This window comes from Juglans regia, chromosome 7 (assembly GCF_001411555.2).
Source record: "Juglans regia cultivar Chandler chromosome 7, Walnut 2.0, whole genome shotgun sequence".
Classification (NCBI taxonomy): Eukaryota; Viridiplantae; Streptophyta; class Magnoliopsida; order Fagales; family Juglandaceae; genus Juglans; species Juglans regia.
Genome location: NC_049907.1, coordinates 37,820,290 through 37,831,877, shown reverse-complemented (window position 1 = coordinate 37,831,877; position 11,588 = coordinate 37,820,290). Strand labels below are relative to the sequence as shown.

The 11,588-nt window shown below is 35.1% G+C and overlaps 1 protein-coding gene across 2 annotated transcripts; it reads left to right on the top strand.

Moving 5' to 3' along the window:
* Positions 1–847: 847 nt before the first annotated feature.
* Positions 848–11,236, top strand: LOC108980418 (GTPase-activating protein GYP1-like). 2 transcript variants are annotated; one of them, XM_018951336.2, is made up of 10 exons: positions 848–1,034; positions 2,148–2,292; positions 2,468–2,651; positions 3,686–3,756; positions 5,268–5,405; positions 5,494–5,585; positions 6,903–7,174; positions 9,037–9,122; positions 9,302–9,403; positions 10,849–11,236. In XM_018951336.2, exons 1-10 carry the CDS (start codon positions 928–930, stop codon positions 11,008–11,010), a joined length of 1,359 nt encoding a protein of 452 aa, XP_018806881.1. In that variant the 5' UTR covers positions 848–927; the 3' UTR covers positions 11,011–11,236. The 2 variants fall into 2 exon arrangements, with proteins under 2 accessions (XP_018806881.1, XP_035548602.1); XM_035692709.1 differs by having other exon boundaries at positions 2,148–2,349.
* The last annotated feature ends 352 nt before the right edge of the window (positions 11,237–11,588 follow it).

Below are 11,588 nucleotides of genomic sequence, written 5' to 3'. Positions count from 1 at the left end.
TATCAACCTTCACCTGTGTTAACAATAGTTATAAAAATCAAAAGGAAAAAAAAAAACACAAACTGCTTCAAACTACTATATAAATACAATTGTCCTCAATTATTAATTTAGAAAATCACTTTGAAACTATCATAAATAAAAGCCTGTCCTCAAAATTATCTCTAAGAATAATAAAAAAGACAATAAAATCTGCCAAATTTGAATCTTAATCATTTTAAAAAAATCTTAAAATGTATTTTATATTTCGTTTTGTAGAGATGACTAAGTACAAAAGTTATGTTAATTCTTAAGATTTTCTAGAGAAATTAGGCAAAATATCAGATAATCTTCCTTAAGAAATAGAAACTTATTTAATATTTAAAAGATTCTTGGATTGAGGTTGCAAAATTTTTTTTAAAAAAATTATATATATAAACAAAAAAATAAAATTCAAGTATTTTCTTACGTACTTAGCTTCACCAAAAAAAAAAAAAAAAAAAAAAAAATTGGTAAAAAAAAAAAAAAAAAAAAAAGCAAAAATATCGACCAAATACTAATTCCCAATGTCGGGAGGAAATAATTATCAAAATGAAGTATATAAATGCCAACAAAAAAAAAGTATATAAATGCCTTTAGGATTATTAACGAGATGAATTCGTATTTTTTATATATTTTATTGATGTAATTAGTTAATATTGTATTTTATATTAAAAAATATAATTAATTAAATTAATAAATTGAATAAAAAAATATGTAAAAATGATTGTAATCAGAATTTTTGTAACGAAAAACATCCCGAATTATGTCATGTGGTGGGCCGTTTTTTATTTCTTTGAAAGGCGTCGCAAGTAACAAGACGATAAAAAAAAAAAAAAAAACAAAGAGAGAGAGGAAAACGAACTTAGTACAAGCACAGAGAAAAGCGGGGTGTTTCCATTGCCAACGACCATGATGAACAACACCAACCGTAGCCGCGAAGAAAATCAGCGGAAGAAAGAGAGCACTGTAACGAGCTTAGACTCGAGATTCAACCAGACCCTAAAAAATGTTCAAGGGTTCGAATCCTTAATTCCCAAGAATTCTCATTTCCCATTTCTCAGTTATATTTGCTTGAATTTTCCTTAAATTGGGAGAAAAGCTCCTGATCTCTCATGGAGATGCTTGCAAAGTCATGATTTTTTGAGGGCTTCAAAATTTCACTAGTCAGTGAGTCTGTGGTATTAGATTTGGAAAATCCACCGGATATTGTTTCTAATCTTAATCATGGCTTCTGATCTTTCAAACTCTATGATATGGTCGAGAAAATTTATAGGTCCTGGTTATTTTTATTTATTTGGTATAAATCAGCAAGGGAATTTGTGTAATTTATACGATCTGTGCATTTGGGTTGGGTGGGTTTGTTATGCTCTGTTCCGTTTAGATTCTGGGAAAATGTGGGTAAGCATCTGGACTGAGATGTAGACCATGGGATTCGAAGTTTGGTTTATTATATCCTAATTTTGCTTGGCAATCGAATGGAGCTGAGAATTAGTAGTAGGAAGTTCATTTTACAAGATTTGGTTACTTGCACTGGTGTTGTGGATCTCTGATCTATTTGAACATGTGGCCACAGAGGTGGACTCTTCAGCCCCTCTGTCCCTGTCTCTTTGTCTGTCCATGCTTCTGTGTCTAGTGATTTGCTATCCGCATGAAAATGTCTCACTTAGTTTGGAATGTTGGGTAGAAAAAGTTATCACAATTCTTGATATAACTTTGTGCCATGTCTTCTTTTCCTTAAAAATCACTTCCTTACATCTTTTTACCCCTTCGATCTGGTTTTTCCTGCTTGATTTTTTGATTCTGATTGCAATAGGTCTTCTTAGACTTTTAACAATACAACTCCTTGTTTATATCATTTGATTATGTCATTATCTAAAAGTTTCCACTTTCAAGCATTTGGAGTGATGCCTATTTATGAAGAAGCCTAAGTATTTATCTATTTGCAGAATATCTTTATCTAATATTGAGATAGGCTACCTATATTATGGGTTCTATAGAGTTTCTTTAGCATATCACTGATTCTTGTACATCAATTCCGCCATGTGTTTTTGTTGTAATACCTTCTTTTTTAGCGATCAATAGCATTGTGACTTTAGAGTTTGTTTAATCATTATTGTTGGTCTATCTAGGTTGCTCAAAGGCCGCAGTATACCTGGTAAAATTTTGCTAACTAGAAGGTCAGATCCAAGCTTACAAGAACTGTCTCCAGAGTATGAAAGGAGCTCCTCATTCAAGGATGCTGGCTCAAGTGATCGCATGACCAAGGAAGTAGAGGCAATATTGATATCCATTTTCACTCATCATTGTGTTTCATTATTAAAAAATTTTATGGTATGCGTATACTAATAAAAAAAGAAAGAGTATACTTATAAAAAAATTATTATAGACCTATGATGTGTGAAATTTTGATGATTGAGAATTAAAAGGGGGCCTTTTACTCATAATGTAGGAAGAAGTGCAGAGTACAAGCAATGCAAATAAGAACACAAATGTCAATAAGTTGACAACATCAACCTCAAATATTGAAAATACATCCAAAGAAGTTCAGAAGTCTGCTATGGGTGCTAGAGCTACAGATTCTGCGAGAGTTATGAAGTTCACAAAGGTGCTCTCAGGGACAACAGTCGTATTAGGTATTGTTTCTCCTCTCTGTCTTTGCATCCTTCACATGTCTAGTGATGGATGTGTTGTGGTGTATATTGTAGAGTATGATGGGACCGGCAGTAGATATCAAGATGCTGAAGCTTGGTGAAATTATACTCTATGCTTTAGTTATATTTTAATATATATCTGAATTTTTTATCTCTCCTCTTTTCCAAGTAAGTGTTTACTGGATCTTGTGTGGATTGCTTCTGAAAATGTGTTATAGGGCTATTTTTTATGCTTATTGGTTTTACAATTTTATACAACATTGTTTTTCTCTAGAATCATTTTAGCTGAGGCGAACATGTGAAAAAGCTGCAGGATGATATTTTTTCCTGACAACTGTTACAACAATAGTAGTTGTGAATAATAACAATTTCGTTGCCATGTAACCTAGGTCTAATGGACAGCCCTTCAGCCCTTTGCACAATGTGATCTTCTATCAAATGATTTTTTTATGGACAAACCATTTTTCTAACAATATATTCATCAGGAACATAAACTTTTTTCCCAAAAAAAATCGGCTATTGCATTACAGTGACATGTAGACTTCTATCCCAATGGATAATGGCATCCTCATTATCCGAATGTTTGGCATTCCCAACATCACACATTTTATTGTGACATGCCTGTTTTTTAGCTTAATTTTTATGGTTGGGCACATTGTATAGGTGTTCAAACACTTGTCCCAACAGCAGCACATTGTCTTTTGCAGAGTTTATTAATTTCTAACATGACATTTTTAATTTTTTGGGAAGTTTGTGTGTACTTCCTTTATCATGGTTTTCCTCCTAATCTTTTATTAGAATTCATTATAATTACCTTTCAGAAAAAGGTTTTCATTTTGGTAGTTTGAGTTTGTATTTTGAATGAAAACTTACCTGAAGAAATGTAATTTTCATGCAAATAGGGGCCAGTACCTCTGCCTTCTTTTCTCCTAGGTCACTCTTATGAGGTCTTACAATTTTAATGTACATATGACTTGATGAGCTATAACATCTCTATTTTGAATTTCATATTGTAGAAAATTTGCGTGAGTTAGCTTGGAGTGGAGTACCAGATTATATGCGCCCAGATGTATGGAGGCTTCTCTTGGTAAGTTTGAGAGTTCTGATAGCTATCCAATTTAAAAATCATGTGACTGGAAATCTCTGGCTTGTGATCTGAAGTTGTCTTGTAATAAAATGTTTCTTGGCATATAATTAGAGATCTTGGATTGAATGGAAAGCTGTGAAATTATATTTCTTCTCCATTGGACTGATAAAGAGAACATAGAACCCCTAGGGGTTGGCTCAAGTGGTAAAGGCCTTAGTCTTGGTGGTATGCTCCCTCCAAGGTCTAAGGTTCGAATCTTCTTTGGTGCAAACAATCTCTAGGGTCCATCAGACTGGGAGATTTTTCCCTTGAATTACCCAAGGTGCACTTGTGGGAAACTTCTTGCCGAGAGTCTGTGCACCCCTTGGATTAGTCAGAACACTGTTCTCAGACACCTGGTGCCAATTGAGAGAGAGAGAGAGAGAGAGAGAGAGAGAACATAGTTGCACAAGATGTTAATGGCTCACACTTGATAGTAGTGAATTGTTAGTCTCTCATGATTTTAGATAAGACCTCTAGCATTTAATACACCTATTTTTAGAAGTGAGCATCTGTTTCAGGATTCTAGATGTCACATGGATTTGGACCTTCTCATGTTTGCGCCAAAGCTTGACTCATTTTAGTGAAATCTCTGCCACTACAAAATGGTCTGGTTATAATCTTTCTTGTATGAATGGGTCTCACAGTTAGCTAGATGGATCCTATTTTGCTGCAAGATCACCGTTATATGCGATCGTGAAAGAGATCGTTATTATCCATTTAAATTATTGCATTCGAGATTTCCCTGACATCGGTGATGTAAATTTGAGGATCTAATTCCCGTGGCGCATAATACTTGAGATTCTTTTCCTCTTCCTGAATCATCTACTAAAACAATCTGTTAGAAAGCCAAAATTCTACAGTTAGGACTTCATATGCATGGAAGAACCTTTTTTTAGGAGCACCATTTTCTTTACAGATATGTTTTTAAAGCTGAAATCAATTTATAATCCTTGCTAAGACCTCTTCAACAAGATTTTTTTTTTATTGGCACCGAGTGTCCTGGAACAGCGTCCTGACTAATCCCAGGGGTGCACAGGCCCTCGGCAAGGTCTTATCAAGCATTGCTTAAGTTATGTCATCTTCCAGATATCTGAAGTGAAAATACTCATCTCCTCTGCTAACTTTAAAATTTTCCTTTGCTTTGCTGTTTGTTCAATCCAATTTTTCCATTAGCTATCTTGATTTAGCAGACTTTGAGTGCTAGCGAGGAACAGCGTTCAAGGAATCTCATAGTCTGCGATTCACCTTGCTATAGCTGATCTCTTCATTACCATTACTATTAATTCCCTACCCCGTTGTTAGAAAGTTTGCATTTCTCTTGGAACAAAAAAGGCTCATTGGTTCATTTTGTAGTGCTTGGAGGGACCATCATATCTAAGCTCGGGCTCACATAATCTGCTTTTCTCCTGAGTTTTCTTATTAAATTAAAATTTGTTGCGTGCTTGAAATTTAAAATGAACTGACAACAGGGATATGCACCACCTAATTCAGATAGAAAGGAGGGAGTTCTAAGAAGAAAGCGCCTTGAGTATCTCGACTGTGTTTCTCGGTATTATGATATTCCAGATACTGACAGATCAGATGATGAGATCAACATGCTTCGCCAGGTATTTTTAATGTCTTGAATTCTCGTTCTGGTTTTTGTTGTTCTCTTGTGCCCAATTTTTGACAAATTGCCGATTTTATTCTCATCAGATTGCTGTTGATTGTCCACGAACCGTACCTGATGTTACTTTCTTCCACGAACCAAAAGTTCAGAAATCCTTGGAGCGCATCCTTTATACATGGTCACAACCACCCTATAATCTCTGTTATTTAGAATTAAGGCAGACAACAACACATACTGCATACTTTGTCTCTCCTGCTCTAGTTCATTACACAAATATGCATTGGCTTAATGAATTTTTGACGTAGGATCTTATAGCTCCTTAGTTTGTGACTGTGACTTAGGAGTCTAAGAATTTTGGGACTCATTTAGGGGAAACACAGATCTGAACTGGTCTGTGCAGATTGGGTTTGTAAGTTTGTGGCTGGGGCTTGAATAATCAGAATAAAGGTTCTGGCACACAGCAACAAGTGAAAGAAAATAAAAAGAAAAGGAGAGAGTAGAATAAAACTCAATCTAGCATACTTTATTTCAAAAAAATAAAAAATAAACCTAGCATCATACTGTTCTTTAACTTCTACCCAAGAAAAAGATGCATCACACACCAGACAAACAACTATGTTTTCCATTTTCTTTCTCCATTTATGGACATAAAACTAATGTCAACTCTCTTCTGGCACTTGTTTGGAGTATTGTGCATTCAAGAAACTTTTTAGTTGTTACTTTCATAACTTTCTTTTATAGGTAAAGTAAGATTTTATTGATCAAGTAAATAAGATTTTTTTTTTTTCATAATTTGATACTTTCATAATTTTTTTACCATCTATTACCTATGGTATTTGGGACCAAATGACAACCCCATCCCAATCAATTAGGGATGGAGGTAAGCTTAGACTATGTTTGGGCACTTAGATAATTTCCTTCTAAAACATCACTCAAATACAAAACACTTTTCAATTTCAAATATTCAACTTTTTCATCTAATCAATTACCTAATCATTACAATTTTCCCAAACTTCCAAACAAAACACATAAAACAATACAACTTTTTCAAATCTTAAAACAAAAATAATATTAAAATATTCTATTCAAACAATATTTTAACTTTATAATATTTTTATTCAATTTTTTCTCTCATTTCCCGGAACCTAATAAAACATCTTAACTCAAACCATTTCACTACTATTCACAGAATTTTCATGTCATCTCATTACCCAAGCATGCCCTTAATCACATAGAGTGCATGAGTTGTGCCTATTGAAAAAAAATTCTAACCATGATTCTTATGCATGGGTGTAGATTGTCAAACCGAAATAATTATATATTAAGATATAAATTCACCAAAGCACAAATATATGGTTGTGACATTTGGTTCATTTCATGAGGTATGAAAAACGAAAACTGGTCAACTAATAGCATATGATTGTGAAAGTGTCCTCATTGGAGTATTTTCCTCATGTCGTCAATTTATTAATTGGTTTTTCTGATTTCTTTACAGGGCCATTCGGCATCCTGCAAGTGGATATGTTCAGGGAATAAATGATCTAGCTACACCCTTTCTAGTTGTTTTCTTGTCAGAATACTTGGAAGGGGGGATGGATAACTGGTCAGTCTCTAATTTATCTCCAGAAAAAATCTCTAACATAGAGGCTGATTGCTATTGGTGTCTATCGAAATTGCTTGATGGGATGCAAGACCATTACACATTTGCTCAACCAGGAATTCAAAGGCTTGTGTTTAAACTGAAGGAGTTGGTTAGGCGGATTGATGGTAACACCTTTCTTTTAGCCTCTAGTTTCTTACTCTATAACGCTTCCTTTGCAAGAAATAAACTGCTGTACACTGTCCACTGTCATGCCTAAATCCTTGCTTGTTTTTGCTATTTGTGTAAGTAGGTTTTTGTGTTTTGGGTCAAGTTGGAAGTCCTGAACATTCCCATTTCTGTGCATAGCACATTCAAAGGAAACCTACAAATCCTTTGGTGCTCTACTACACATTTTCTGATTTTGATTGCAGCAACTTGTTTAAATTACCAATAAGCCAAACTCTGGGAGCACTCAATCTCCAATTTTTACACATTTTTTTAAATACTCCCCTCAGTCCTCTTATTACTATTATACAGTGCAATCATGTATCTCAAGAAAAAAAATCTGTGTAACTTTGTTGTCACTGATATTGGATGGCATTGGCAATATCTACCTTTTAAACTACCCAAACCACTTTCCCACTCCTCTCCCATCTCTTACTCAATGTTTTTCTTTTCTCTCTCTCTCATTCTCTCCTTCCCTGTCACTCCACTCCTCTTTCCCCAATTTTATTTAAGAAAAATTCCTTGCACACTTGTTGGCACGCCCCAAAATGCTAGTATTATTTAAAGTTCAAGTTTCTCTAAGCCTGTTTATGCTATCATTACCGAAGGGTTATGCCACACATTCTTGGGTGGAGTGGTGCCATCTCTTTTCTTTGTCCCCTTGTTGTTCTGGTGTAAAGAGTTACCTCAAAATATCACTGAATTTGCTGCAGAATAATGGAAATAGGTTATTGTCTGAATAAATACAATGATAGTTGTATTCTAGATGATGCATTTTGCTGGTTTATCAAGAAGTTCAATTTTGTGCTTTAGTAAGGGGACAAATCTCCTGCTAGGATGTTGTGGGCCTAATGTGGTGTCATTACAAAATAACAAACTGGTAGATTGGAGATTTGAGTTAATTAAACCATAGTACTAAATTACTAATTAAATTGTAATGTTCTATAGAAATTCTTATAGGCTTCTGTAATTGTTCTCAGCAGGGCCAGTTTCCAAGATTTTCTTATATCCATTGCAAGTCCCTAACTTGTAACTTGGCATTTCTTTGCATACCTCCTGTGTACTTGGGCTACACCTGTTAACTGCTGTCAATATTTATTTTACCTATAATGTCCTAAGAAATATAATATTGGTTGTGATTTAAAATATCCTCTTTTAACATTTTAAAATTAAGTTAGCAATGCCTGGCCAGTATTTATATTAAATGAAAAAAGACCCCCATTGTACCAACCCAACTCTCTTTAGTTGCTGATTTCTATTCGCATCTTATTTTGAAAGAATTATGCTTTTTTAGGAACAGTGCCATCTAGGAATTTTATTTTGAAGGAAAGCGAGCATATTCTTCGTAGTCACTCCAAGTGCCTCCATGGGAAAGGATTCAAAGGACTTTTTAAACTTTTGTAGTAAATAGATTTTTCTGATAGGAAACTTTTGTAAGAGCTTTCTTGAGTTCCTAGATCTTTTTGACGAAGTGGTTGGTGAACCATCTTCCATAGATTGCAGTTCCAAATCGTATGTTTTATTATTATTATTATTATTACCCTTTTGTGTTGATGCATGAAATGTTTGAAACTTCCAATTACCATAGGCATATCCCAAGTACATTGGACATATACAAGGGCAACACCTAGGCATCATTGACTAAGGATACAACTAATTCTTGAATATTCCTTATTTACTGATAACAAAAATTTATGTATAATCCTTCTTGTTCTTCATTTTTTTATAATCATATCTGTCCAAAATTATTCTTATAAAAAAATCTGTCCAAAGTTCTAATTACAATATGCTGGGCCCAATTGACAAAATCTCTTTGTGCTAGAACCTGTTTCAAGACACGTGGAGGAGCAAGGGCTGGAATTTCTTCAATTTGCTTTCCGCTGGTTCAACTGTCTTCTAATACGTGAGGTTGGCAACTACAAATGAATTAGGTGTACTATTAATTACTGTAATCTTAAACAAATGAATTAAATATCTAATGTCTGGGTTTCTTAAGTTGCAGCTGAGAACATTTGCAGGGGATATTTGACCCTGACCTTGTGCTTTAATAATTTGTGCAAAGCTAATGACAGCTTTTGTTTTGTTAGATACCTTTCCATCTTGTGACTCGCTTGTGGGACACATATCTTGCAGAAGGAGATGCACTGCCAGAGTTCCTTGTGTACATATTTGCCAGTTTTCTTTTAACGGTGAGATGGGCATTCTTGCCTTTTTGCTGATACGAGCTCTAATTTATGGTTGGAAATGTATTTGCTCTCAATTGTCATCATTGTGTCTTTTACTGCTGTTTGGTGGATAACGGGAAATTAAAGGCAAAATATGAAAGAGCTTGTGTTTTGCATTATCCTGCAGTTAAATCTAATGCACCATACAAGTGCCACTTTTGAAGTTATCCCCGTCGTGTTTTTGTGGGCTCCTCATTTGGACTCAGTACTGTCATTCCATGTTGGAATGTTATACTCAGAACACCACTGGCCTTAGTGCTAATCAATTAGTACCTTTTCTTGTTATTTGCTAATCCATGGAAAGAATATTCCATGTTTTATAAAGCAAGTTCCTGTGCTATCACTCCGACTAAACATTGCAAGTTTCCGCAGCCTCAGGCTGGTTTTTCAGTAATGCCTCGTTTAGCTTTGTTTTTCATTGGTTCATATGCTAAATATTCTGGATTAGGCCGTTGTCTAGCTCATGATTGATCCAGTCTGTTGGTGCACTTTTATTCCTATTCCATGTACCTTGTCTTTTTTCAATTTTTTTAAAGAAAGAGAAACATCAAGCAATAGAACCTTAGACTCAGAAGAATCACATCTGCTATCCTAAAGCTGATATCTGATTGCAGCATGTCGGGCATACTAGCCATAGCATGAGCTGCTCAATTTCTTTCCTGCTAGATGTGATTTTCTGAAACTTTGCAAATGAGTATGAATGTGTGATACCCCATACGATATGGATATGGGTAGGTGGTGTATGAGATCCCACATTGTTTGAGAAGGAGAACTTGCTCTTTATAAGGTTCCAATGGGGCTCCAATTGTATCATTGACTAGTCATTTTGAAGTATAGGCAATATGGTGTGGGCCTTTCATTGGGGCGTTATAAATGGTATCAGAGACTATCCCAACCAGAAATGTGGGACTTGACCTGTGCCACCTACAATAGACAAGCCCGACGAGGACATCGGGAATTTAAAGAAGGTAGATTGTGATACCCTATATGATATGGATAAGGGTAGGTGGTGTATAGGATCCCACATTGCTTGAGAATGAGAAGTTCTTGCTCTTTATGAGGTTCCAATGGGGCTCCAATTGTATCATTGACTAGTCCTTTTGAAGTATAGGTCATGTGGTATGGGCCTTCCATTGGAGCGTTACAGAATGTCTCGAACTAGAGTCCATATTGTTGAAGGTAATTTAGACCTTAACACTTGCGGTAACCACTTCACCTCTGGAGAAAAATATAAAAGGCTGTCTCTGTATATTGTTGATAACATTTTACTGTAGACCATTTGGTTATGACTTGTTCTCCAACTAAACTTCGGATAGAGGCTAGATGATGTTACTATTAGATTCTCCACTGCAATAGTGACCTTTATTATACCTCCAATAATTGACAAGAGCTGTTACTTTTATCTTCAGTGGTCAGATAAGCTCCAGACGCTTGATTTCCAGGAATTGGTGATGTTCCTTCAACACCTTCCAACACAAAAATGGACTCACGCAGAGCTTGAGATGGTGCTTTCAAGAGCCTTCATGTGGCACAGTATGTTCAACAACTCTCCCAGCCACTTTGCTAGCTAGAAAGGAATTTGTGATATTCGCTTTTTATGGTCAGATTGGAATTTTGTTCTTTTCATGATTCCACCACCTTTTTTTCCTATCTACAGATGTTCTCTCCCCGCTCCCCAAAAAAACAAGTATTTGTATTGTTTTGTAGATTTGCTTTGATCAGAGAAAAAAAGGGAAAAAAATTATTTCTTTGTTGTATGACACTACCATTTCGTGAATGGACTCGCATTCCTCTCTATTCATTTTTTTGTTTACATCTTCTTAACACATTCTACAAACTACACCCTCGTCCTACTCTTATCCCACTATGATGAGGTAGCATAGTCCATCAACCTTTAAAATTTTCTTTTAAAATATAAAACAAATCAAATGGTGATAAAAGCGTTGCATTTGAAAGTGGGATGAAATAGCGATAAAATATAGTTTGTAGCATTACTCGATTTTCTTCCATTGGATTCCTCATATCAAACGGGCTGCTTGGGGAGATCCCAGTCAAGGTTTATGGTGAATTGGTTTCCTTTCAACCTTGCTATCTTTTCTTGCTTTGGGTCTGTGAAATCATACCAAAAAAAATAAAATAAAAAAATTGT

Bases quoted from the DNA above. Each gene is read 5' to 3' on its own strand.
- LOC108980418 (XM_035692709.1), top strand. From the start codon at position 928: ATGATGAACAACACCAACCGTAGCCGCGAAGAAAATCAGCGGAAGAAA. The intron at 7,175-9,036 runs GTAACACCTTTC...TCTTTGTGCTAG, and splicing joins GTTGGTTAGGCGGATTGATG to AACCTGTTTCAAGACACGTG. The intron at 9,404-10,848 runs GTGAGATGGGCA...TTTTATCTTCAG, and splicing joins TTGCCAGTTTTCTTTTAACG to TGGTCAGATAAGCTCCAGAC.